General features: G+C 45.4%; 1 protein-coding gene and 1 long non-coding RNA gene across 6 annotated transcripts; both read right to left on the bottom strand.

The window, feature by feature from the left end:
* Nucleotides 1-536: 536 nt before the first annotated feature.
* Nucleotides 537-8,887, bottom strand: LOC147004290 (uncharacterized). 2 transcript variants are annotated; one of them, XR_015047241.1, is made up of 5 exons: nucleotides 8,442-8,887; nucleotides 7,993-8,275; nucleotides 7,491-7,705; nucleotides 6,644-6,912; nucleotides 796-852 (listed from the first exon to the last, which is right to left on the bottom strand). It is a non-coding gene; the product is annotated as an uncharacterized LOC147004290 (long non-coding RNA). The 2 variants fall into 2 exon arrangements; XR_015047240.1 differs by lacking the exons at nucleotides 6,644-6,912; nucleotides 7,491-7,705; nucleotides 7,993-8,275; nucleotides 8,442-8,887 and adding exons at nucleotides 4,199-4,371; nucleotides 4,594-4,901 and having other exon boundaries at nucleotides 537-852.
* Nucleotides 8,215-26,030, bottom strand: Tex48 (testis expressed 48). 4 transcript variants are annotated; one of them, XR_003836463.2, is made up of 6 exons: nucleotides 25,996-26,030; nucleotides 15,944-16,040; nucleotides 15,370-15,483; nucleotides 12,427-12,537; nucleotides 10,949-11,207; nucleotides 8,215-8,275 (listed from the first exon to the last, which is right to left on the bottom strand). XR_003836463.2 is itself a non-coding variant. In XM_021160603.2 (5 exons), the coding sequence occupies exons 2-5, from the start codon at nucleotides 15,945-15,947 to the stop codon at nucleotides 11,104-11,106; spliced, it is 333 nt and encodes a 110-aa protein (XP_021016262.1). In that variant the 5' UTR covers nucleotides 15,948-16,040; nucleotides 25,996-26,030; the 3' UTR covers nucleotides 10,885-11,103. The 4 variants fall into 4 exon arrangements, 3 of the variants coding, with proteins under 3 accessions (XP_021016262.1, XP_021016263.1, XP_085694563.1); XM_021160603.2 differs by lacking the exon at nucleotides 8,215-8,275 and having other exon boundaries at nucleotides 10,885-11,207; XM_021160604.3 differs by lacking the exon at nucleotides 8,215-8,275 and having other exon boundaries at nucleotides 10,885-11,207; nucleotides 25,979-25,997.
* Between the last annotated feature and the right edge of the window lie 1,458 nt (nucleotides 26,031-27,488).

Genomic DNA, 27,488 nt, shown 5'->3' with positions numbered 1-27,488 from the left:
TTCCTTCTTCTTGGATTGCCCAGTTCCCTTTCAACGTTCAGAGACTTCAAGTATTGACTCCTCTGAGAAGCCTCCACTGAGTCCCGAAGTCAGGACTGAAATGGTTTTTCTTCCTGTGCTTCCAGAGTTACCCTATTGTGTCAGAGTGCTAGGCTTCTGTTTGAGATGGAAGCCACTTGGGGGTCTCTCCTGCATTTGACAGTGTTCTAGCCCAGATGCACTGTGCAGTGCTGGGGCAGCCGATGACAGGGCTCTCCATGATCAGCACTACTGTTCAATGTGGTCTTGAGCATAGCTGGGTCTCACAGTATGTGAGCAGAATCATGCCCGCTGGCTTGAGATGTTAACGGTGGTATCCATCTGTATAGCCCTGCCCAACTACATTGCTCTCCTGGGTTCTTAAGAGGAACTTAAATGTTGTAGAATAGTAAAACTATCTCTCTTAGAAGAGATGACAGGTTGAACTTATTCCACATCTATGGGCCTCTAAGAAGTAGGCTGAGAAGTGGGCAAAGAGGAGAGACACATACTCTGATGCAAACAAGGACTTTAATTGCAGGCAGCACTCCCTCCCTGGCTGTCAGGAGCTGGTGTGACTCACGCTTGGTGGCACAGGGATGGCTCAGACCTCTTCCCTCCTTGTGGTGGAGTTTCGGAATCGGTCTTCATGACTCCTGTCCACTGCCTTCTTCATCCTCATGGAGACCCTCCAGCAGCTGTGCAGCTCAGATATCCTGGTCTGCTGCCTCTAGAACCCTCAGGGTCTCCGAAGGCTAAATAGCGAACAGTGTTCTGGGGAGATGAATGAGTATCTCCTTTGAATAGCCCTTTGATGAGCATTTATGTTCATATCTGAAAGAATGGAGAAGAAAACAGCTGGGATAGAGCTTTTATTACAGATAAAAAGTCTAGTCATATCCTACCTGATGGTTCATGGCTCTAAAAAACAGGGCTGGAGACATAGCTTAGTTAGTAGAGTGCTTGTCTAGTGTGCAGGAAGACCTGGGTTCAGTCACCAACACTGAATTAAATGGATGTGATGGTGCATATCTGTAATCTTAACACATGAAAATGAAGGCAGGGGCATCAGAAGTTCAAGGTGATCTTGTTGGTTAGCTTCTGTCAACTCGACACCAGCTACAGTTATTTGGAAAGAGGGAATCTTAATTGAAGAAACGCCTCCAAAAGATTGGCCTATCAGCAAATCTGTAGGACATTTTCTTGGTTACTAATTGATATGGGAGAACCCAACCTGTGGCACTGTAGGCACTGCCACAGCTGGGCAAGTGGTCCAGGATGGTATAAGAAAGCAGGCTGAGCAAGCCATGGAGAGCAAGCCAATGAGCAGCACTCCTCCATGGCCTCAGCTTCAGTTCCTGTCTCTAGGTTCCTGCCTTGGGTTCCTGCCCTGCCCTTCCTGAATGATGGACTGTAAGAGGGGAGCTGAGCTAAACCTTTTCCTCTCCAACTTGCTTTTGCCATGGTCTTTATCACAATAATAGAAAGCACACTAATAGAGTCAAGCCTCAACTAAATAGTGAATCTGAGGCCAGCCTAGGCTACATGAGACCCTATCTCAAATAAAACAACTTCTCAAACAAAAACACTAAAATTTGCTTGTTTGAGTTAAGAATGAACCCAAATTGTGTGAAACACTTGAGGCTTGATGGTTTGTTACTACAGTGTAACCTAACTGTAATGAACACATAGCCTCTGAGGGCATTTTTCCCGAAGCTGTGGAAATTGCCAGTAGAGGGGCCACCATAGCTGTGCTTCCCACAGCTGCAGATAATGGGTGGTAGAATTAGTGGACAAGGATGATAAAGAATGTACGCCCACTGCCCTGAGTCCATGGCAGGGCAATGCCATGGATCTGCCCGTGGCCTTAGGTAACTATGAGAACCAGGGCATAGAGAGACCAGTGTGAGTCCAAGTGATAAAGAGTCCAAGTGATAAAGTGCATGAAATGATGTGTGGAATGCCCTAGTTGTAATTGGCTGAATTTAGCTTAAAAACTCAGGTCTGGCATGGCAAAATCACTCAACTCCCAAGAGCCCAGCGGAGAAACTTCGGGTTGTGAAATAAGTCTGCATGGACCCCACGTGGAAGCAAAGCCTGCACGCTGCAGCTCAACTCCAGTGGATCCAAAACCAGGAACATCAAGTCACACCTTATCTGCCTGCTGTCGGGAGTTGAGGATACACCTGCCAGACTGGAAAAGTTAGTGAGAGAATGTTTGTGTGAACGAATGAACACGGGCCCATTTTACCATGTATTTGCTTTTGCCGTTTATGAACAATTAAAAGTATTAGGACCTTTTTCCACCGAGTTTGAGGAATTTGTTTCTGCCATGTTTTATGGCCCAAATCTTGAAACTAACTGATTTGACTAATATGTATGCACATCCACAAATAGTTTGTTGAGTGCCATCTTTGTTTGGTCCACTGTAGAGGGATTTTAATCCAGCAATCTTTAATCCTTTTATCCCTCTGGCTGGAACACAGGCACACCTTTAGTGTACATCTTTAATCCCAAACAATGAAGGCAAAGTTCATTTATAGGAGGAAGCACCCATGTTTGAAAGTGATGTCTAATTGAGTGGCAGACTAAGTGACAAATCAGAGAAAGATTTGACAGAATTGAATATGTCCAAGTCTCATGAGAACAAAGAGAAAAGAGGGGCTACTTAAGAAAGAACAGTGGAGGGAGAGAGAGAGAGAGAGATAGATATTGGGGAAGTAGTTTTACCAGGACAATTGTACAGAGTCAGGTTGTGGAGAAAGAACAAGCCAGACACAGATGAAGACAGAATGTGCTAGAGGATGAGAAGGAGCCAGAAGACCAGAACATACTGCCAAAGTTAATATGAAGCCAAGCAGAGCAATGTAGTCAGAGGCTGGAAGAAGCCAGTTTGAATCAGTTCACATGGAGAGGAATTTTGAGCTAGAACAGCTGAGTTGACCATCCAGCCAGAGTTCAGAAAAAGGTAGATAGGGTGAGCTTATTCATCATTAAGTCTCAGAGGCTGAAAACATTCTAGGCCTAGGTAAGATTGTATGGAAGCTAGATGCGTGCAGGACTAGGCCTAGATTAGTGGACAGAGGCAGTACGCCGCCAAGATGACAGTTGTATCAGGAGAGTAAAAGATACTTTTACAGACCATAGTTTAGATGCTCGTATGTCTCAATTTCCCTTCCAATAGCCTGTACAGTAGATGTCATTTCGATTTTGTAGAGAAGGAGGGCTGTGAGCATCACACTCAGGCTCCCAAAGTATCAGATTTCAAACTTTTCAGTAGGATGGTAGCCAGGGATCTTTACTAAGAAGATCCAATAACTAATATCAAACATCTACTTTAGTCCATAGATCGTTTAGTTACAGGGTTGGGTAACTAATCCCCTCCTATACCCACAAAGTCTCAAAGAAAGTGTCCTAGCAAGAAGTGTCTAGGTAGACTGAGTTCCCCAGAAGTAACTGACGGGTGCCTATATGTGGACCTACTCCTGAAGGACTGCTGGCTGCCAGGCTGCATGTCTGTCTCGAGGCCATGGGATGCCAGAGTGCTACTGGCATGCCTTTAAGGAAGGCAAAATGCAGTTCAAGATATGGATCTTAGCTCGAGTTCTCCTGGGTGAGAAACAGAGGGTTCAAGACAGATGCTATAGTTATCAGTCTCCTGTGTACCCAGACACTGCTGGGGACCATGAGGAGGTAGGAACAAGGTCCACAGACCCATGCTTCCCCTATGTGCCAGGCAGGAAGGGGATGGCTGAGCCCAGGATGAGAGGGAAGGCTGAGCCTAGGATGGTTCCAATTGAGTGCCACAAGTACAGAGGGCCTTTGGGAGCTTTAGGTGCAGCTCTCTACAATGAAGGCCTCCCCTGTAGTGATCCTTGATGAAGGACACAGCCCTTGCTTATCCAAACTGTTTTACTCACGTCGAATGTGAGTAACTATGGGTGAACCAGGGATTAAATACCTTTTGCAGGAAGGGATGCCTAGGAAGGGAAGCTCGTTGGCTAAATACTTGAAGCCTATCTAGACACCTCATTAGCATGGAGAACTCAAGGGTTATTTTTGCTACATGACCGGTTGTCACGGTCCTCTTAGTGGAGTGTCATGGTTACATGTTCCAGGACAGGTAGAGCCTGGTTGGGAGCTGGTCCTAATGCCTACTGTTTTCAATTATGAGATTTACCCCGGGGGATTTTTGGAGCTTCTTCAACCTGAGGAGTTCTTCTGTTTGGTGGCATGAAGCAACTGCCCCACACAGGTTGATTCTGTTGGGCCACTGTTGTAGAGGGGTGGCTGGCATTGTTGTTAGTTGTATCATTGGCCTTGTAACAGCAACAGAAGATTTTGGACGCCATGCTTTGGTGGTGTTGGAAAGAGGAAAAGGTATTGGGTACCTGGCTGTGAGGCTTCAACTCCCAGAAGCCCATTGTTGTTTAAGCGGTGGGGTCACACTGGTCCCCGCCCACCCACACCCACTGGCAAGCCTCTTTGGCTTCCTATGACCTCCTGAAGCAAGTTCAACTGTCTAGTTCCTCCACTCTGAGGGCTAGCCGCCCTTCTTTACTGTCCAAAGGTCACCTGTCTGGAGAAGGATGACAAGCCGGTACTCCTGTGCTTCTCCCTCAGTCAGCAGCTGGTGATGGGGGTTGTTTCTTACAGCTCACTGTGGGCTCTCTCCTGAATGAGCCGGACACCGTGGCTGACGAATGTCCATTCATTTTGCCCGGTCAGCTGACAGAAAACTTTAGCACATGCTGCCTGTGCACAGATTTTAGGACAGTTATCCTCTGCTTTTGAAGGGTGTGTGCTGGATGAGCCTGCAGTACCCGAGACTCCATTTCTCATCAGGAAAGCAAGAGAAACATTTTGATCCAGAGGAACATCCATTTCCTTGTCTATTGTAGCTGGGATGGTGATGGTGGGTGCTCACAAGCAGTCCCCTCTGCCCACTGTCCCCTCTTTTCATGGTCCTCATTAGTTTCATTTTATTCCAGTTGGGCCTAGGTTGCTCATTCAAGTCCTCACCTCACTGTTAATTTCTATGTGGCTGAGGGCTAGCGCATGCCTGTCTCTAGACTAAGGACCACATCAGCAGCATAGCTGGTTAACTAGATCATCTTCCCAAGGCTCTGATGACCCCAGGTTGTAAATCTACCTTATTTTCAGTCTCTGTTCTCTCTTCCATGTCCTGCTCTAGATCCCTCTTCTCTATGACCAAGCCACTGTTAGGGAAAAAGGATGACAGATGGGTTGATTGGTTTAGGAAAAGAATTTGTGTGAAAACACCCTTCATGAGTAGATATTAGGAGAGATGGCTTCAAGACTATAGGGTCTATTATTGAACCTTGATGTGGGAGAACATTAGAAAGGGAGAGAACATTATGTCAGATACAGCATGATAGGTCTTTAAAGGGAAAGAGAGGCTTCCCTTTAAAACCTGGGAAGGAGCTCCATTGAGAATGATAGCTTAAAGAGAGGAGGGAGGGAGGGAGGGAGGGAGGGAGGGAGGGAGGGAGGGAGGGAGGGAGGGAGGGAGGCAGAGGCAGAGAAGCAGAGGCAGAGAGGCAGAGGCAAAGAGGCAGAGGCAGAGAGGCAGAGAGGCAGAGGCAAAGAGGCAGAGGCAGAGAGGCAGAGAGGCAGAGGCAGAGAGGCAGAGGCAGAGGCAGAGGCAGAGGAAGAGGCAGAGGCAGAGGCAGAGAGGCAGAGGCAGAGAGGCAGAGAGGCAGAGGCAGAGAGGCAGAGAGGCAGAGGTAGAGAGGCAGAGGTAGAGGCAGAGAGGCAGGCAGAGAGGCAGAGAGGCAGAGGCAGAGAGGCAGAGAGGCAGAGAGGCAGGCAGAGGCAGAGAGGCAGAGGCAGAGAGGCAGAGGCAGAGAGGCAGAGAGACAGAGAGGCAGAGAGGCAGAGGCAGAGAGGCAGGCAGAGGCAGAGAGGCAGGCAGAGAGGCAGAGAGGCAGAGAGGCAGAGAGGCAGAGGCAGAGGCAGAGGCAGAGAGGCAGAGAGGCAGAGGCAGAGAGGCAGAGGCAGAGGCAGAGGCAGAGGCAGAGAGTCAGAGTCAGAGTCAGAGTCAGAGGCAGAGTCAGAGGCAGAGAGGCAGAGGCAGAGAGGCAGAGGCAGAGAGGCAGAGGCAGAGAGGCAGAGGCAGATAGGCAGAGGCAGAGACAGAGGTAGAGGAAGACCATGGACAACATGATACAGGGAGGCCCAGAGAAAATTCAGGGAAAAGTCCCCTGAAAATAAATGACTTTATAGCCTTTTGGGGGTATCAGTAAGATCCTCACTGTGTGAGAGTGTGGTCAACCTAGTTGTGACAAAACACATTGAAGTGCCAGGTACCAGGCAAGACTAGAAATTAGAGGATATTAAGCACAGTGGGACTTCTTGATTCTCTGTGTCCACAGTGATTGAGGTGAGGGTAGAGATTGAGAATAGTAAGACTTGATTCAAGCTGTGGGATCTGGCCTCTGAGTTACCAGAATCTTAAAGGGGCAGGCCCATGATCTCACAGGACCCATGTCAGAAACTTCCAACATAGTTGTTGAATGTCAATCACAGCACATGAGGTCTACTCTCTGGCATCAGTGTTGGGCTCTGGCTTCTCACCTACCTTTCATCTCCCTACCCCTCTTACCTCACCCTCTGGTTTATTGCATGGGCTACTCTTGCTCCTTCCAGTTGGTCTTCCTTGAATGAGTCAGAGCCTGCCACTTCTGACCACCCAACCTGCTGGTAACTTCAGTGGCGGCTGTCAATGCGACATACTTGGGAACACAGAACACTGATGAAGGAACTGCTCCCATCAGACTGGACTGTGGGCGTTCCTTTTGTCTTTTCTTGATGGCTAGTTGGTGTAGGAGGGTCCAGCTCAGTATGTGTGGTGCCACTCCTGGACAGGTGATCCTGGGTTGTGAAAGAAAGCAAGCCCAACTAAAGTGGGGGAAGCAACCCAGAGCAGCAGCTCTCCATATATCTGGCTTCAGTTGTCTCCAAAGAGTTCATACCTTGGCGTCCCTCCAGGATGAACTATGAATCTGTAAACTAAAATAAATTCTTTTCTCCCCAGATTGCTTTTGCTTGTGGTTGTTTATCATGCCAAAGGAAAAGCAAGATAGAAAAGTCTCCTGTACCAGGCAGGGTAAGAGCCTGGCCTTGCCTGGGCCTCTTCTGGAGAAGCAAGCGCCTTCATCTTGCCCTTACCTGTCTGACCAGGGATGTCTCCTCCTCTTTCCCCTCCCTTCCGGTTCCAGCAGCCAAGAACACTTCTTCTTGCCCTGCTTCATCTTCTGTCAGCAGAGGTCGACAGGATAGTGCTTCCCTCCCTCTCTCCTTCCCTCCCTCCCTCCTTCCCTCCCTCCCTCCCTCCCTCCCTCCCTCCCTCCCTCCCTCCCTCCCTCCCTCCCTCCCTCCCTCCCTCCCTCCCTCCTGCTTCAAGCCTTTGCTTGCATGCTGCTTTCTCTAACCCCATCTGGCCCGCTCACCTTATTTCTCCCACTCTCGGGACTCCTGTTCCACTGCCCACAGCTTTATTGTATTCTAACCCTGCCCAGAATGTAGTAATTTGTATGAGTTCAGACCCTCTGGGAAGGCAGTTCTTTGTTTCCTGTGGTCTTCTGAGTGGGTTTCCTGTGGTGTCCAACATTTCCTGGGCATTGGTGGAATGGATGAATGAACTTGGATTTGTCCTGCTCTGGTCCTATGTAAAAACAGTTGAAGAATCTGTGGATACTTGAAGACAAGTATTTATGGAGGATTGACTGGTGCCAAGTCCCCTGTGAAGTCCTGAGGATCCCGAAGTAAACAGGAGTGACATTTTTGCTCCCAGAGACAGGGATAAATCACCATCACCTTTGGGTCCCTGGTCACACCATAACTCAGGGCAAAAGGGGGTGTCTACTCCATGTTGAATGAATGCCTGGGCCTTCTCTGACTGTTGAGTGACACTCAGGCCTTTCTAGTCTCCCTTTTACCAGTGGTTTTTACCTTTACCAATGGTCTTTGCCATTCAAGTTGATGGGAAGAGAATCAGTCTCAGTGCCAGGTATGCTGATGTTTATTGATCATCTAGGGCAGGTCCTTTGACATCTGAGGCTCATTTTTCTTTTGTCTCTTCTGTATGTGATGCAGAATGGTATTCCACCATTTTCAGAGGGATCCGAGGCTTAGAAATGTGACTTGTCCAGGTGTCACAGCCAAGAGGGACAGCAGGGACATCAGTGGCTTCACTCTCTTTTCCGTTACTGGGGAGCATCTGGCACTCTGGAAACTGATGGTGGGGAGCTTACATAGCAAGGCTCCACCTGAAGACTCTCAGAGTGACAGCCTGGTTAATCACCCATACTTTTTTCTTAAGTGGACATAGGATCTTAATTTATATAACACATATCTGTGTGATCTAGAGCAGTTTTTTCCCTCCTTGAAGCTCAGCTTACCTCTCTGAGCAATGATAAAACCCATCCAATGATGTGTAGATTGTGTGGCATGCACTTCTGAAGTACTTAGCATGGCATCTTATACACAATAAGTACATATGTCACCAAAAATGGTGACAGAGGAGACATATGACCTGTTTTTTTGAACCACCTATGTCCCTCTTAGTTTGATGTAGAAGCCAAAGAGGAGAGCTATTGTCTTGTCTGCAATAGACTGTGATCTTGATGTCTTTAGAGGCCCCACACTACACTGACCAGATGAAACAAGGTCACTGTTGAGGTCAAGGCAATAGGCTTCTAGAGTTGGGGGGAACCCTTTTGAGTCATGTAGCACGGTTGGGAAGCCAGGAGCCAGAAAGGGGAAATAGTGGTGGAGGTAATGTCTGTGTTGGTGGCAAGTAAATTGGTGTACAGGAGTGTGGGGACATTTCCATTCCTTTCGTGTAGAGAGATCACCCCATCTCTTACCTTTAAGCTTCTGTCACCTGCTGGCTGAGTGGACTGGAGACTGTGATGTCACAGAGTTGGGAACTGGGGAATGTTGGTGACAGGGGTTCTGAACTGGACCATAAGGCAGGGAGGAAGGGGGCTGTCTGCTGACCTCTCTGCAGTGGTTTGTCCCACTATCCACAATGTATTAGGTCGTTGGAAGGGGTATCTCCTGTCCTTGGATTAGTAGGCTAGCTAGGGTGTATTCTTCTAAGAGAGCTAGATCTACTGTGTATGTATTCTGAGAGAGCTAGACCTACTGTGTAAATACAGGTGTAAATAATTCCCTGCCGTTGGCCACCTGCTCAGTTTCCTGTGTGAGGCCACGTGGACACTTCTCAACATGGCTGCCTTTCATCTCATGTTCTGTGCCACTGTGGTAGATTGGACATCTGTCCTTCCATGACCCAAAGACATGTCATCCTGATAAAGCCAGTCAAAACAGTGCACTCAAGCATGTACAGCAGGAAGGGGAATTTAGGCTTAGTATTGCCTTGTGCTCCAGTAGACACTAATGCTGAACTCACATTACACATTAGGACACTGGGGCACACAGAGCCAGAGGCTGAACATTTTATCAGGTTAAGCACTGTCTGATCTCTTGTTCTAGTTCTTTGTCAGCCTGGCAGAGAATATCTGTATCGCCTGCTATTAATAGACACTTCTCATTCCGTCCTGGCCTCTGCTGGGTCAGGAGCATGCTCAGAGGTGCTAGAAGACTGTCCCCATTGACTGGACCAGGTCCACCAGATAACATGGATCATCTCTACCAGAAGGTTGCACATTAGTAGCCTTTCTATGCTATAATCCTCGCCTATATTGTGAACATTCTCCCATTTTCCAGGAAACAGAGGAAAGGTGTCCTTGGATGATGGGCTGTTTAGCCCATCACACACTTTAAATGCTTCTATGAGGAAATGAACAAAAAAATCTCCAATGCAAGGAACAAGAAGAACATGACAGGTTAGGTGGCTCAGGAGGTAAGAGCACTTGCTACCCATCCTGACCACCTGAGTTCAATCCCTGATCCATCCTGGAAGGAGAGGACTGACTCCAAGTTGTATTCTGATCTCCATTTGTAGATCCTAGCTTGGCCCCTCCCATTAAACAAACAACTGAATATAATAAAAATTAAAAGACAAATACTACAACAGTAATAAAAACTGTTTAAGATTAAACCCAGAAATTTTACAGAGAACAAAAGTAACAAAACCAAACTAATAAATCTTTTGTAAAAAAATTACAGACCAATTAAGTGGAAGAACTTGGTAGCAGGAACTGAATCAAACAAGTGACTTTAGTTTTAATCAATTCCAAGGCCTCTATACACTGGACAAGTGGCCTGTCACTGAGCTCCACACTAAATCCTCTCAGCAAGCAATGTGAATTTTCAGTCTTGTGGGCTCCTGTGTGCCCAGGTGCCAACTACGGGGGAGGGCTCCAAATGGGAAACTTGACTCTGATTCAGTGGAAATATCAGATCATTTTGAACTGAGAGACTGTTGTGCCTGAACCCTTGAAATGTGTGACACTCAAAAGGACTTCATGGAACCCATAGCCTTGGGAGAAAAGGCTCGGAGGCATTTTGGAACAATGGATGGAATTTGAATCGGGCTGTTTTAGTAGGAGATGCTTTGGTTTTGGGTACTTGCTGGATTAAAGGATGTCCTTGCCTATAAGAAGTGCTCTATGAGGGATTTAGGCAAAGGGTCAGGATGCTTGCTCTCAGACCATTCAGGGAAAAAATATAAATATGATAACGTGAGAATAATTTTTCTTTTCCTTTCCTTTCCTCTATTTTTTCCCCATTGAGACAACTTTCCTATAAGTTTGAAATTATTTCAAAAGCTACTCAGAAGGTCAAAGTTTTCGTAGGTTATTTGGAAGTGACACTATAAGAACTGATAACTGTAAGATCTGAGGAGGGCCAGAGAGGAGAGTCACATTCTCTGATGCAAACAAGGACTTTAATTGCAGGCAGCCCCCCTCCCTGGCTGTCAGGATCTGGGGTGACTCACACCAGTGGCACAGGGATGGCTCAGACCTCTTCCCTCCTTGTGGTGGAGTTTCTGAATCGGTCTTCATGACTCCTGTCCACTGCCTTCTTCATCCTCATGGAGACCCTCCAGTAGCTGAGCAGCTCAGAGCCTGTGTGGAACTGCCACTAGAACCCTCAGGGTCTCCCGATGAGACACGGTCGGAGGGCCCAGTGTTCCTGGTAGTAGCGGTTTAGATTCCTTTTAGGGTATCCTGTTTGTATATTGTATGCGGTCAGCTCTGAAAGAAGGAAAGCAGGCTGTTGGGTGAAGGCCTTTGAGCTAGAGTCGGATGAACTACTGTGATTGTATCTATCTCAGATGGGTTTCTAGATCCCAGGCGTTCCATGGGAGCCCAGGCACTCCACAGCTTAGTTAGCAGACCTGGTGTCATTCTGCATGGTGGAGTCACTGTCAACAGAATGTCTTGCAAAGCACAGGACATAGGAAACAGAAAACTTGGGCCCATCCTGGCTTAGACACAGATGGTGTTCCCTGGTAGGCTGCTGCAAAGTCCCTTTCCCAGTGTGGAACCTAGTTCACTGGGTCATGGATGAGCCAGAGAAGACCCCAGCTCCTCACCCTCAGTTTAAATAGAACAGGTATGCTCTTGTAGGAAAACTTACCCTGCAGTGGGCTCATGTTTGTAACAGGGGCTTGACTGACAGGTGGGTTCTACAGTGAGGAGATGTGGGTGAGCCTTGTCTATCAATGGCCCCTTGGGGATAGAGGCTGTGTGAGGCCTTCGGGGCACAGGATGAATTTCCCACAACATGGCTTCCTTTATTCTTTATGGTTCTGCCACTGTTCTAGGTTGGACATTTGTTCTTCTGTGACCCAAAGACAATGTCACCCCAACTGAGCTGAGCATTCTTTTTTTTTTTTGTTTTGTTTTTGTTTTTCGAGACAGGGTTTCTCTGTATAGCCCTGGCTGTCCTGGAACTCACTTTGTAGACCAGGCTGGCCTCGAACTCAGAAATTCACCTGCCTCTGCCTCCGAGTGCTGGGATTAAAGGCGTGCGCCACCACGCCTGGCTTGAGCTGAGCATTCTTATTTATTGCTCATTTGATGTGTACCCATTTGGCTTTGGGGAAACAAAAGAGAACAAGACCAGTGTGGACCTGTCACTCTGGAACCAATGTAGACCTGCCAGTCTGGAACTCAATTTGTAGCCTCCAAAGCAGAGATGAAGCAGAGTCACACAAAATACACAGTCAAGACCACACCACGGTGTCCATAAGCGTGTGAGTGCATGGGTGTAGAATGTTCTTTCCTCCCAGACCTGCTCCTTCTAATGCAATGCCTAACCTGGAAAAGAGTGGCTAGCCTCAGACTCTGTAGCCTCTGCAGCATCCCCTGGAGTCTGAGCATAGCTCTCTCACATCCTCATAGGGCCTGGCCATCAGGACAGAGTTCCCTTCCCCAGAGGTCATTGTCAGGGCCTCTCTTGAGGACTCACCTTCATAATCACTGCTGGCAGAGGAGTGCTTTTCTTGGCCAATGACGGGCTGTGTAGTAGCTCTCTTGAGGTTTTGTTCGCCTAACTCATTCTTCTCAGTCTTCAGCAAATCTGACAACGAGAATCCCATGGGAGTCACGTGGGAAGGCTGAGCCAGCCAGTCATAGAAGTGAGAGTGTTGAGCCAACTGAAGCAGCACATAGGTGAGTGGTGGATATTATGGGATGGGGGAAAATCTGAATCTGTTTCTCCTTTGAACAGATGCTGAACTTAAAGATACATATTTTTAAAAGTGATTTATTTATTCATTTATTTCATGAATGAATGGCAATGGTGTTTAGCCTGCCTGTATGTCTGTGTGAAGGTGTCAGATTCTTGGAACTGGAATTACAAAGAGTTGTAAGTTGCCACGTGTGTAATGGGAGTTGAAGCTGGGTCTCCTAGAAGAGCAGCCAGTGCTCACAACCACTGAGCCATCTTTCCAGCCCTAAAAATATGTATTGTTTTAAAAGAATCAACTTTTTTCTTATTTTTTATTTTTAAATGCAATGTGCATCTATTTCAAAAAGGAAAAATGTTCCCAATTCCTCTCCTCCGAGATACAGTTTTCCCTTAAGCATATTTTAACATAGCTTATCAGATTGCCTGTCCTATGTATGTGGTTCATTACCTTCATAGACGTTATATACATCTTTCCCATGCTAGGACATTAAAAATTAGTAGTTGTACAGTATTTGGCTTTATGGATAATTCAAGACTTACTTAACCAATCCACAATTGTGTATTTAGATTTTTTTCCTTCAAGTTTTACTACTATAACGGTTGGTATGGATTATGTTTAAGCCTTTGTGTACTTCCAGAGAAGTAACAGAGTCCATGAGAGACAGGCTAAGCTCTCTGGAGCAGGTGTGACAGCTTTGCCACTGGCTGTGTAATGAGTAAATCGCCTCTGCTCATGATTGCAATGCAGTACCCTTGTTTTGGATGGTAGTGCCTACCTTAGAGCTGCAGTGCAGGCAGAGAGATGCTTGCCCTAAGTGCAGCCACCGCACATGGCATGGTGGAGGATTCACCAGAGTTGCACGGTGCTGCATAAGTGCTGCCGCACCAGAGACTGAGCACCTTCGTTATTGTCTTAGCGAAGCAAGCTTGCATTTTTTAAGGTTTTGTTCTTCATTTTTAGCCTGAAGCTATTTCCGGAAGCCTTTAAAAGCTCTTGTGGGATTCTGTATGTTCCTACTATGAGGATTTTTTTCCTGCCTCTTGTCCCATTTCATCTGACAGTAGGGCTGTGACAGATTTCCACCGGCACTTTGTCTTACCGTGTCCCCGCCAGTCTTAGCTTTTCCTACTTTTTCCTCTCTGACATCTCTGGGTTTGATCCCTGTCTTTTCTGTCCTAGGCCACCAAAGAAGGCTGTGATACAAACTGGACATGGAGATATCTTCTCTGTTTTCCTCTCCTTCCCTGATACAGAACCATGGGGGTCTCTTATTTCAGAAGATGAAGATGAGAAGGGATGGCGGTATGTCCTGGACTTTGATGAGGAAGAACTACTCATTCGTTTTGTAAGCCATCAGAATGCCAAGACTTCTTATTAGAAGACGTTATTCTAGTCTGCCCAAGCCCATCCACTCCTATTCCTTCACAACACCTCCACCATGATTCCTCAAGTGTACTATAAAGTGTATATTCCCATTTTACAGGATTGGCTAGTTGAGGATAGCTGAGGCAAAGACAGATTAGGTGACTTGCTCAACCCCTGTGACAGAACTGAGACTCTCAAAGGGGTATGCCAGATCCACAGGCAGAGAGCTTAACTTTTCTCTTACATGTCTTCCAGTCTTGAGCCTTGTTCCTCAAATTACAAAGTGTATCCAGATTTACCCAGAGACCATGCCAAAACACAGCTTCTGACTCAATAGGACAGCAACAGGGTCTGAAGATGCACTTTATTTTATTTCAAGACAGGGTCTCATATATCCTGAGCTGACCTGCCGCTCACTAAGTACTGGAGGATGGCCTTGAAGCTCCCATCTCCCTAGTCCACCTCTCAAGTACTGGGATTACAGATTAGGTACCACCTCACTGTTTGCTTTTCATGTGGTGCTAGCATTGGACCTAGGGTTTCAGGCATGCTAAGCAACTAATCAACAGATCTACATCCCCAGCCCTAACTATGCGTTCCAAGAGGCTCTCAGGTGATGCCAGTGCTTCGAGACCTCAGTCCACACTTTAGCTAGCAAGCCAGAGCTCCCTTTTCTGTTGGCTATCCTCCACCTTTTAGCTTGCAATTTCTTTCACTCAAAAGATGAACGAAATGGTTATAAAACCACTCATGGACCTAAGGCTAGGGAATGTCACGGAAGAGGGGGTGAAAAGATTCTAAGAGCTAGAGGGTTCAAGGAGTTGGCTGTGGGGTTGTGTCTCCCGAGAATGACAGAATCTACATGTTAAAGCCTCTGTCACAGGACTCCCAAACATGAACAAGGAAGATTCCAGTAGCCGTGTCCAAGTGGATGGGGGAAACTCCACAGCTTCAACCCCGCACCAAGAACTATAGGCAACTGAGGGAATGCTAAGAGCTGGAGAAATAGTCTTCCTGAAGGAAGAGCACATAACAATTGGTTATGCAATACCAAATGATCAGCCCTGAAAACATACATAGAAGTAGTATTATACAGACTGAGCAGTTTTTTACTTATGTATTTAGGAATATATGTTATATACTTATATGTAACAATAAAAAAGAGCCATGGATATAAAAGAGAGCAAGGAGGGCTGTGTGGAGGGTTTGGAGGGACAGAATAGAAGGTGAGAATGTTGTAATTATAATCTCAAAAAAAGTAAACACAAAATAAGGAAATCTGGGGTCTTCTCAGGAGGAAGAAGATAAACTGAGGTGTAGAGGGGCCAGGCAGGGTGCTCTGGTCTGATACCTACTGTAGGTTGGTGTCTGGTTCTCTTGGCTTGGAACCTTGGTGGTCTCAACAACAGGTTCCTCACAGTCCCAGCAGCATAAACTGAAGATTTTTGAGGCAAGGGTTTGGTGGGCCGCTGTAGGAGGTAAAACAATGGGGACTAGAGATCCTTGGATCTGAATTTCACATATCGGTTAGAAATTGTCTATGATTCTCTGTGGTCAGGAAGTCCAGGTTGGCTCTTTCTGTCTAAGCTGTTCTTTGTGTGTGTGTGTGTGTGTTCATGTGTATACGTGGAAGCAACATCAGATATCTTTGCCAACCACTCTGCACCTTGTTTTCTTGAGATAAGGTCCCTCAGCGGTCTTGGAATTTGCCAATTTGGAAAGAATGGCTCGCTAGCAACTCCCAGGTCCCTTTGTGTCTTTGCATCCCCCGTGTTGAGCTTATAGGCATCCCTTGCCATTATGTGGATGCTCAGGTTCAGACTCAAGTCTTTATGCTTGCCTAGCAAGTACTTTTCTGACTGAGCCATCTCTTCACGCAGAAGCCCCCTTTAAAAGACACTTTTCTTGCTCTATACAAAATTTCCTTACCCATAGAGAAGAAATGAAGGCTTTACTCTGCCAGCTTTGTCTGCAGTGGAATCACCAGGGTTGAAATTGAGCCCAGTTCACCAGGCAGGTCTGTTTCCTAGATGAACACAAGACCATAGCTGAAAAGTGCTAGTCCTTCATCTGTGTCTACACTCCAGCTAGGACCCACTGCAGCAGGATCTTAGCTCCTGCGGAAGTAGATCACTGGTAATCAGGCTTTAGGTTGCTCTGTGGTCTACTCCATTTTTAGGTACATATTCTTGGTGGTGCCTACTTTACAGAAGCAAAGTGTTAAATATTTGCAAGGTGACTCTGGTGGTAGGTCTCTCCCCCCCTCCCCCAGCTCATTGTCTCTAACTTACTCTAATTCCCGGGTCCCATGGCAACATGGAAGGAAGTACATGTCATGCAGGTTTTGTGGGGCAGTGAACTGTGCCATCAGACAGAAGAACTGGTAAGGTAATAGCAAAGTTTAGAACTCGACACCCCACTAGAAGGACCATGACAACCTACCAAATAGACTAGAGCCTAGAGGTCTCCATGCTAATGAGGTATCTAGGGGCTCCAAGTGTTTAGTCAATGAACACCCCTTTCTAGGCGTCCCTTCCTGCAAAACATATTTAATCTCTTAATCACCCTGTTGCATGCATCCTCATCCACCATGACATCCAGTTTGGACAAGCAAGGACTGTCTCCTTCATCAAGGACTGCTGGGTGGGGAGGCCTTCATCATACAGAGCCTTGCCTTCTACTCCTGTAGAAGGCCTGTCTGTATTTCTGGCACTCACTCTGAGCTAAGGTGGATTTCCCTGCCACCTGCCCTGGGCTCATCATAGGCTGATGCGTGCCCGTTTCCAACTTCTTGCGGTCTCCAGTAGCATCTGGGTGCACAGGAGGATGGGAACCCTCTAACTCTCCGAGGTTCCCAATGGCATCTGTTTGTCCAGGAGTTAGAGAACCACAGCCTCTGTTCCAGCCTCCTCTGTTTCTCACCCGTGGGGCCCCTATCTTAGACTGTCTTCTCTGAGCGCCATGTTGGCATCCTATGAGCCTGGCACCCCAGAGGCAAGGAAGAAATGCAGCTTAGCACCTCTGCATTTAATGTAGAACCACAGGTTTAGTTCCTGGTGTGGACATTTGTCATATGGATTTGAGTAAGCCCCTCAATGGGAAGAGGAAGTTAATCTGGGTGATCCCTCCAAAGATCTTTCTCATGCCAATGGTACGAGAATATAGAATCTTGTTTTAGTCCCAAACTTCTTTTATATGTCAACTTTTTAGACCTCTAGATATGTCCCATTCTTGTGCTGTGACAAAACTTTCTTTTAGGGAATTATTGCCATAGCATTGATTAGGTAGGTGTCTGTCATCCCACCCAGCTCATCATGTGAGATGCCTGTCACTGTCACTTGTTCCTTTCTTGACTGCTGTATTGGTCTCAGCTACCAACAGCTCTTGCATGAATCATTTTAATAGTCTCCTTCCTAACTGGTCTCCCTGTTTTCCTTACCATTAATGATTAATTAATGGGAAAGCTAGGATTCCCATGTTGATATGTATTATGTAATAGTTCTGCTCAATATCTTCAGTGGTAGAAAGAAAAGGACATAGATGAAGAAATACAGTATTGAAGAAAGAAATGACAATCTTGAAATAATAGGCATTCTAGATATAAAAAGCAGCAGTTGGGGCCCAAGAGATGACACAGCAGGTAAAAGAACTTGCTTCTCAGACTGACCTTATGAATTCAACCCCCAAGGTCCACGTGGAAGGAGAGAACCAACTCCCACAAGGTGTCCTTTGAATTCCACAAGCATGACATGGCACATAGTGTGTGCTTGTGTGTGTGTGTGTGTGTGTGTGTGTGTGTGTGCTGAGTACACACATACCCCTACACACACCAAAAACATCTGAAAGATCTAGAGAGAATGAGTAATACCAAACGTAACAGTAGAAGCTATAGTGTATATGAAGGGATATAAAGGACAATAGAAGATCCACACATGGAAATAGAGAGTGGAAAACTGTTAAAGACTGAGAAGAACAGCAGTGAGCAGAGAGCTGCTGCATAGTTACCTTGTTCAGGGCCAGAGGGAGAGAGGTGGGGCAGTGGAAGTCTTTGAAGCATGAATGACAGATACCCCCTCACCCAAGTTTGATGAAGAACACTGACCTAAGTACCCATAGTACACCAAACAGACATTATTAAGTTACCTCGAATAAGTCAAATACTGAAAAATTAAAGAAAAAACCTTTCAAAGGTAAGAATCAGTAATAGTAATGATGATAATAATAATAATAGTAAAACCAAAGATACATTTGCTTATAAAGGGAAAATCAAGAATGACAGCTGATTTTGCATCAGAAACAGTGTGAAGTGGAAGACAATGGAGTGACATCTTGAACTACTGAAATACAAGTCCCAGAACACTCCTGGAAACATTTTCCAATGCTTATGGTGAGGTAAAGGCACTCACAAGGAAACAAGGTAAGAATCTGTGCTCAGAAGACTATGCCTAAAAAATTCTAAAAGTTTTCAGGAACATGATTGTCTTGGAAATACAAACCTAAAGAAAGGGATGAGCAGGAAACACAAGAATAATGACTGCTGTGAGAACTTTATGTCAAAGGTCTCCCTCACCCCCAATTTCTCCTCCCTAAACAAGTCTTTGGCAGGTTCTTATAGTTTCCAGAAGAAAACCCAAGTTTCTTACCCAGCTCTTAATCAAACTGTCACATCCCCCCACCCCCACCCCATACTCAACCATTTCAAAAAGTCCCCTGTCTTCAATTCCGGTGATTTCTTAACCAATTCCATCCAAGGCATACTGGTTACTTTGTCGATTAAAAACTCACCAAGCTCCCAACTCAGGAATTTATGCTTACTTTAACCTCTGACTAGAAGGGTATTTTTAGAAATACACTGTTTTTCCTCTCAAGTTTTTCTCTTTATGTTCCCTTTTCCAGGGACACTTCCTTTAGTCATACAATGAAGACTTGTATCTTTTACTGCTGACCCCTGCTCCCACTTTTCTGCCATGTTCTGACTTGTATTCATTTACTGTGTTTACAATCTGCCTTCCTTCAGTGGGTCACAGCACAGGAATTATGGACTTGGCCCAATGCTTGTTTCTTAATGTTAGCACACAGGGCGGTGTGGACAGTCAGTAAATGATTGTTGAATGAGTGAACCTCTTTGTCTTGGGGTTGTAAATTCTCGAGGAAGTAGTAAATTTGGTTATATATATATATATATATATATATATATATAGTTTCAGAAACATCGTAACTGATGGGCTAACCTTGTGATGTGCCAGGCTGAATCTTGATTGCCTTGTGAGTCTCTTAGTTGTGCTGTTTACTGGTGGGAGCTATCCACCCCCACCCCTACCCCAGCTACTGCAGATCAAATGCACTCTATGTCCATGCTCCCCATTTTGCATGATGGTCCTCTCATTCACTATCAATCCTGTGCTAAGGCCTTCAGAGGAGCTCCTCATACCCATGGATCCAGTTCCTTCTGTGATTCTACTGTTAATATCCTCGATTAAGCATCTCTGGCTTTTGTTCGTCACACTGTAGCCAAGGCTGGATGAGCAGTTCTCCTGTTTATCCGTCTGCCGAAGGATCCTGTAATACACTGTTCCCTGAAATCAGAGATGGCATTACCTTGTGCCTTCATTCCTCAGATTTTAACACTCAGCCTGGGAGTTACCGGAAGCTGCCTCTGAAAATTAGGATGCACGTTCCTAGCCCTTCCTCACTCCTCCTGCCATGTAGCTTAGACCATGGTTTGTTACTGTATAGCGATTGCTTAACTCAAGCTCATTGCTACAAAACTTCGTGTTGAAAGCACTGTATTGTAGCTGGCTGTTTAGTCACAACTACATGGACAGTAGCTGGTGAGTATTTTCCTATTCAGTATATATTTTTGAGAACCTACTATGTGACTGGTTCTGTTTGGTGCTGGATATTTAATGATGAACAAAATAAAGATGGACAGATGTCTCACTCACAGGAGGCCAATGGTGACAGGTCTTACCTCTCACATCTTTATTTCCTGTGTCCTTAGTACCCATCCTGGTACTTAGAAAATATTCGAACAAACACGGACCTTCTCTTCCTTCTCCCATCTGATCTTCAATAATTTTTTTGCACATAAGTGAGTTCTCATGGTAAGAGGTACCCAGCAGATTAGACACATGTCTCTATGATGTAGGAACTATGGACTAGGAGGCTTGAGTGATGAGCTTAACCCCATTTCCAATAATCTTTTTGGATTAGCTGCCTGGTGAGTTGGTTTTTTTGTTTTTGTTTTTGGTAAAATCCGAGCCCTGGTAAAGTTCACTAAGCTCTCTTCCATGGATTTATTTTTCAGGATTCACAGCAATAGAAATAATATATAACACACTTAGATCTTGTGTTTAGGAGCTCCATCATTTAGTAAACATCTTTGCCATTAACCTGCCTGATTTCTGCTAATTGTTTTATTTTGTCCACCTAGCCCTTTAAAGTATCCCCAGTTGTTAACCAAATAGCCTTTTAAGAATTCTTAGCTGTCAGAGCTGCTTGACCTGACAGCCTTCAGTGTGGGTTCCTCTTAGATTTCTGGGAGCAGGATAGGATATAAAAAAGTCAGTCGAGGCCGAGAAAGTGATTGGGCAAGCAGAGAGAGAGAGAGAGAGAGAGAGAGAGAGAGAGAGAGAGAGAGAGAGAGAGAGAGAGAGAGAGAGAGAGAGAGAGAGAGAGGAGAGAGGAGAGAGGAGAGAGGAGAGAGGAGAGAGGAGAGAAGGAAGAGAAGAGAAGAGAAGAGAAGAGAAGAGAAGAGAAGAGAAGAGAAGAGAAGAGAAGAGAAGAGAAGAGAAGAGAAGAGAAGAGAAGGCAGTTGGTATAGAATTGGGTGAGCAGAGAGGAGAAGGCAGTTGGCGCAGAAGTTGTTGTTAGGAAATAGTTAAGCCAGGGGAAGCTGAGCTGAGCCGATAGGCTACAATAGTTGCTATAGTTTGGAGCTTCTAGCGTTGGGAGAACTGGGAGAAGGGACTGTTTAAGCAGACTGTTGGGGAACTGAGGGAGGAATGATTGGGAGATTTGAAGAGACTGGGCTGGAAAATGAAAGGAGTGCTGGCAGGGAGTTAAGCGAACTGGTCACTGTAAAAACAAACTTCGTTTTCATGTTTTACATTTATTTTCCTTCGTTTATCCAGGCATTGGCCTCATCCTTACTCTTTGTGTGAGGTTGCCTTGCACGCGTGACCTGCAGAGGAATGCTTCCCAAGGAAAGAGTGGACCCTTAGGTCTGAGCAGCCCCCACCACAGGTCAGCCTGGAGAGGCCATGCTTGGACTTCTGCAGCCTGCTGGCCTGTTTATTTAAAGGAAATTGTTGACATGTTGCCTAGGGTTCTCTTAAACCTTGGTGAGCATATACTCTGCTTTGTTAAATCACGAACCAAAGTCACTTCTTTTAGCCTGTGCCCTGGATTGACTTCTGGGTCACAGATGACCTGGTCTCTTCCAGATACTATTTAATTAGGTTAAGACACTGCACTGGTGCATTATTCTCTAAAATTGATTATAGTATAATCGTTCCCATTTGTCATAGTCCCCATATATTACTTGTCACGTCTTCCTGAAAACACTGCTCCTCTCTCCTACTCATATTGTCGTCTACTTAATGTCAACAACTTCACCAAATGATGTAGACTTACCAAGGCTATTATGATGAATTTGGTTTTTTGTTTGTTTGTTCTTTTTTTTGAGACAGGATCTCACTATGTAGTCCTGACTGGCTTGCACTTGCTATGTAGATCAGGTTTGACCTTGAACTCATAGAGATCCTCCTCCCTTAACCTCCCAAGTGCGGGGACTAAAGCCATATGCCAATACTCCTGGCCTATTACGAACTTTGGATTTTAAGAATAAGGAATTTCAAGTGGGACATTGAAAACAAGAGAAGATTGTATGAACTGGTGAGGAAAACAAAGGGAGAAGAAAGAACAAAGGAAAGCAAGAGATCCTGCTCCCATTCAAACCTTCTGAAACCTACTTTCTTTGCCTCTTTCCTTCCCCACCCAACTTTCCCCTCACACCCACACTAATAGCTCAACTTTAACACACAGAAACCCTGAAAACTCCTATGTCAGATGCTGGATCCAGTGAGGGAGATTTAAGATAGAGCTGGCAGAGTACAAATATTCAGATTCCTCTCAAATTTCAGAGCAGCAGACAGTGACTGAATCTAACTCTGGCTTCTGTTAGCCACTCTCTACCCTGGCGTTTCATATCTGTGCTGAGATGTTTATTTAATACTTGACCATCGACAGAGGGGAAAAATTATTTAATTACAAGGTGGAGAAGAACAGGATATCTAAATAATTATAATTTTTAATTTGTATAATTAAAAAGCAAAACAGACTTGAGAAGTCCCTTTGAAAGCTACTCTTGAGGACAAAGACTCAGAGTTACAAACAAAATGAAAAATGGGTCAATATTCCAAGGACTTTTGAGGAATAATCTTGGGTAACTAAGAAGAACCAAGAAGTTTATTTTGTATAAAAGGCTCAGACCTAAAATAGGGTGTGATAGTTTGAATAGGAATGGCCTCATACTCAGAGTCATCTATTGGATGAAACACATGGCCCACAATGGAGGAGCTAGAGGAAGTACCTAAGGAGTTGAAGGGGTCTGCAACCCTATAGGTGGAAAAACAATATGAACTAATCAGTACCCCCAGAGCTCATGTCTCTAGCTGCCTATGTAGCAGAAGATGACCTAGTCGGCCATCACTGGGAAGAGAGGCCCCTTGGTCTTGCAAACTTTATATGCCCCAGTACAGGGGAATGCCAAGGCCAAGAAGTCAGAGTGGATGGGTAGGGAAGCAGAGCGGGGGGGGGGAGGGTATGGGGGACTTTTGGGATAGCATTTGAAATGTAAATGAAGAAAATATCTAATAAAAAATTTTAAAAAATTGGACGTAGTTGTCCATATAACATAGTGTGTAAAAGCTGAAAAAAAAAAAAGGATAGCCTTATAGGCTCATAGATTTGAATGCTTGGTCATTGGGGAGTGGCACTAGTAGGAGGTGTGGTCTTGTGAAAGTAGGTGTGGCCTTGTTCTAGGAAGTGTGCCACTAGGGGTGGGCTTTGAGACTTCAAATGCTCAAGTCAGGCCCAGTGTCTCTTTCTCTTCTTGCTGTCCGAGGATCCCCATGTAGACCTTTCAGCTACCTCTCCAGCACTTTATCTGCCTGTGTTCCCTTGTCTGTCTGAGTGCCGCCATTCCATGCTTTCCACCAAGAAAATAATGGACTAAACTTCTGAAGCATAAGACAGCCCCAATTAAATGCTTTCCTTTATACAAATTCCTGAGGTCATGGTGTCTTTTCACAGCAATAGAACACTGACTAAGACATAGAAGATGCAGGAAAAAATAAATCATGCACCACTGTCAAAACTCAGACTGTCTGGGGTTCATTCCTAGGTACGTCAGAATCTTAGGGATTCTAGAGACTAGGCATTTGTATGGCACCATTGTGCTTTCCTACCCTCCTGGAAACTAATAGCCTGTGTCTGTCTGTCATATGGGGGTAGTAGAAATGATTACTTAAGGAGGCTTGCTGTTAGGTTGGGCACCAGTCTTCCCAGTGCTGTCAGGGGTTTATCGTTCTGTGCAACAAATACTTAGGTGATTTTAAGTGGCTGACTCCCTGATACCTATGGTAGGCTGTGTCTTCTTCCACAGTCTGAAGGACTAGAGCCCTTGACCATCTAGATCATTTTCTTTCACTGTAACTGACACAATCACACAGCCCACACCCTGATGTATAACTGAGTAAGCTTGGCAGTTATGGGTTGTATTATAGAATGTGTTTGTATGTTTCGGCTAACTAGGGTGCCTATTACCAACACTTCAGATCTCAGCTAAAGGAGTAGGTAGCCTCCTCCTCGTCCTCCTCCTCTTCCTCGTCCTCCTCCTTTTTCTTCAAGTCTCCTTATATAGCCTAGGCTGACCTGGATTATTATTCTTTCTTTCTTTCTTTCTTTCTTTCTTTCTTTCTTTCTTTCTTTCTTTCTTTCTTTCTTTCTTTCTTTCTTTCTTTCTTTCTCTCTTCCTTCTTTTTCCTCCTCCTCCTTCTCTTCCTCCGTCTCTGAGTTTTTTGTTTCCTTTTTTTTTCTTTTAAATTATTTTTTATTTTCGATATAGGGTTTCTCTATGTAGCTTTGGATGTCCTGGAAATCTCTGTAGACCAGGCTGTCCTCCAACCCAGAAATTTGCCTGCCTCTGCCTTCTGAGTACTGGGATTAAAGGAAGGTGTACACCATTATCACATTACCACCTGGCTTGCCTCAGCTTCTTGATTGCTTTATTTGCAGGTTTTCCAGTTCTTAAGATATTGAAGCCATGGTTTGTTCCCTGTCACTCACTCAGCATATGCTTGTTTAGAGTCAAATGCTTTTTAGGCACCTCTGGTCCAACGTATAGCACAGCAAGAGACTGAAAATCAAAGCTGAGAAGAAACAGTGCTGCAGCCAGAAGCCTCATTTTTGTGAGTGGAAAGATTCAAGGATAGCTGGTGTCAGTGGTGAAGATTTGGACAAGCTTAGAGGGTCTTCCTACAACTAGGATTGAGGGAGCAGGGGAGGTAACACAGAGAGGGGAACTAGGGTAACACAGAGAGGGGAACTAGGCACAGACCTACTTCCCTGGTAAGATGCTAACAAATTATCACAAGTCATCTATTAATGAAAGTGCTGCTGGCCAATCTAATGGAAGAGTTGCACACTGGTGTCATCTCATACTAGAAGGTCCTAGATGCCCAGTGCCTCTTGTCTCTAGAATCCCAGCAGTTGGTAGGTAGCCTTAGTGCCTCCCCAGACCCTTATGCACTGGCTATAAAGCTCTCCTCTATCTGTGATGAAAACACAGCTCTCCATTTAACTGGAAACATGTCAAACAGGAACCTCTCTTCCAAATAGCTTATGCACATACAAGAAAACACAAGTACTCAAACTCCTTCTCCTTTAAACATACACTGCATTGTGCCCCTTGTCCCTTTTAGCTATAGGCCTTGGAGATCACAGCCATTGGCTGTGCTGCAGGAACTTGGAATGGGGTTCTACGAAGGCTGCTGTGCTCTCCATATCTTTACCTGGAAATCCTGATGATAGGGAGTTGTAAATTGCCTACTCTCCAGAATTGGGAAATCTTTTAGGGAGACCAGCAACTCACTTACAAGAGCATTATCTGGAAAGTAAGTCTTTTTCTGAAGCAGGGTCTTATATAGCTCAGGCTGGCCTTGGACTCCATATTGCAAGAATGACTCCAAATTTCTGAACCTCCTACTTCTACCACCCAAGTGCTGGCATTAAAGGTGGGGGCCACCATCCCTAGTTTATGTGGTACTGGGGATGGAGCCCGGGTCTTCATACAGGCCAAGCAAGCCTTCTACCAACAGAGCTATATCCCTAACCCCTTGGGATATAACTCTTTATGATTACTTAATAGAAAAATAATACATAGCTTCTTAAAACCTCAGCTCTTTGATCTGTAACCTGGAAATCCCAAAGCAAAGCAAAGCAAAGCAAAGGGGCGTGTGAAGACTCAGAGCAATGAAAAGTGGCCTGCACAGCTTTCTGGCATGCTGTGAAGCCTCAGAATGTAAGAGATGCTGGTGTTGAAGGAAGTGGAAGAGTGTGGAGACGTTCATGCAGTACTATGACCCATCTCTAGATGGGGACAAGAGTCAAAGAAGAGGCTCTTGGTTTGTCCTGTCCTATTTAAGTTTCAGGTCTCTGGGGACTTCAGAACATGCTGACCAGGTGAAGCAAGGTCACTAAGGTGAAGCCGGCAGGATTCTAGAGCTGGAGGAGTCATTCATCACTGCTGTGGGGATGTGGTAGGCAGAGAGAAACTGAGGGTAGAGGCCAAGGAAGGATTGTGTCTGATGCTGGTAGCAAATGAATAGGTCTCCACCAGTGTGGGGACACTGCTATCCCTTTGGTGCAGGGAATGTCACCCTTCCCACCCTTAGGCCTTACCTTTGAGCCCCACTTACTTGTTGCTGGCAGAGAGGAAAGGAGGCTGTGATGTCACAGAGAACGTTAGTGACCCGGCTTCTGGACTAGACCATAAGGCGGGGAGGAAAGAGGCTATTGTGACCTGCTGACCCTTCCTATCATGATCCATCTTTCTGTGCGTGATGCCAAGCTGTCCACCATTGCTGTCTCTCAGGGCAACAGAAATGCAAGTTCTTCTGTCTGTGTGGAATACTTTGAGGGTGTCAGGCCAGAAGGGGGCGCTACAGCCCTACATGTAGAAAGCATGGGGCAGGGTCTGTCTCCTAATGTCTCTGGCTATTAACCTCAGGGAGATGGACTTTATGCCTCAGCTGTCCTTCTGTAAAATAGGAATAATAGTTATGTGTCCTCCATGTATTTCCAGGATGAAATGACATCAGAGTGGTAAGCACTGGGCAGGTGCCTGGATGCTATAGTAACAACTCCACAGAAGGGGAGTGGTGGCAATGTGTAAAAACAAGTGACATTTCTTCCCAACCCATCTTCCAGAAAAAGAGGAATTGATTCCTGATGGATTCCTAGAAATTTCCTCACCCTATGGGGTGGGCTTTCAGTTCCCCACTTGGAACATCTTGGTGCTATTTGGGGGAGTCACGTTAGGTGAAACCCCTCTATCAGCATTGTCTTTGGATGCATGTAGAGGTTATGGTATAACAGAAGATGGAAACAAATGGAAGCCAGTGCTGGACTTATGTGCTGGTGGGTGATGGGGGTTAAGCAATCTTTAAAAGCACCAGTGGCAAGCAGCACTCACTGCTTCTTCATAGGAGCACTGAAGAGTCTTGGGTCTGGCTGCCAATCATCTTCCCTTGTACTGTTGTTGAAACTTGGACTGTCTGGGGTCCATTCCTAAACAAGTCAGAATCTCAGGGACTCTAGAGACTGGGTACTAGTATGATTTCAAAGCTTTCCTGGTGATTTTTTTTGTGTAATCAGGATGTATTAAGTTGGGGCTGGGGAGATGGCTCAGTTGATAAAATGCCTGCTGTGCATGCATGAGGATCTGAGTTCAATTCCTAGGACTTATGCAATATGTTGCTATATGTGTAAGTATGCACAAATATATACATACTATATGCTGAGTCTATTCTTTTTTTGATGTTTGTGTATATATGGTTTCAGGGCTGACCATCTTGCATTGGATTAACAATTAAGGGCTCTCTCTAGGGGAGGCTAATTCTCCCTCAACAGTCATTTGTTGCCTAGAAAAAAACCCTTAGTATTGGAACTTTTTAACCCAAAGTAAGTCGATTTACTTTGAAAAGAATTCTGGGTGTGGTTGTGCATTTTTTAATCCCAGTACTGGAGGTGAAGAAAGAGCTTGCTGGCTGATTAGTCTAGCCTAATTGGTGTGCTACAGGCTAGTAGAGACCTTGTCTCAAATGTAATGATAAACTGAATATAATGGCACATGCCTTTAACCCTAGGACTCTGAGAGGCAGGGGAATCTTTGTGTTCAAGGCCAGCCTGG

The sequence above is a fragment of the Mus caroli genome, unplaced genomic scaffold, assembly GCF_978045245.1.
Source record: "Mus caroli unplaced genomic scaffold, Mus_caroli_1 scaffold_6, whole genome shotgun sequence".
Taxonomy (NCBI): domain Eukaryota; kingdom Metazoa; phylum Chordata; class Mammalia; order Rodentia; family Muridae; genus Mus; species Mus caroli.
The sequence above is the reverse complement of the archived record's forward strand: the minus strand, read 5'-3'. Positions and strand labels throughout refer to the sequence as shown.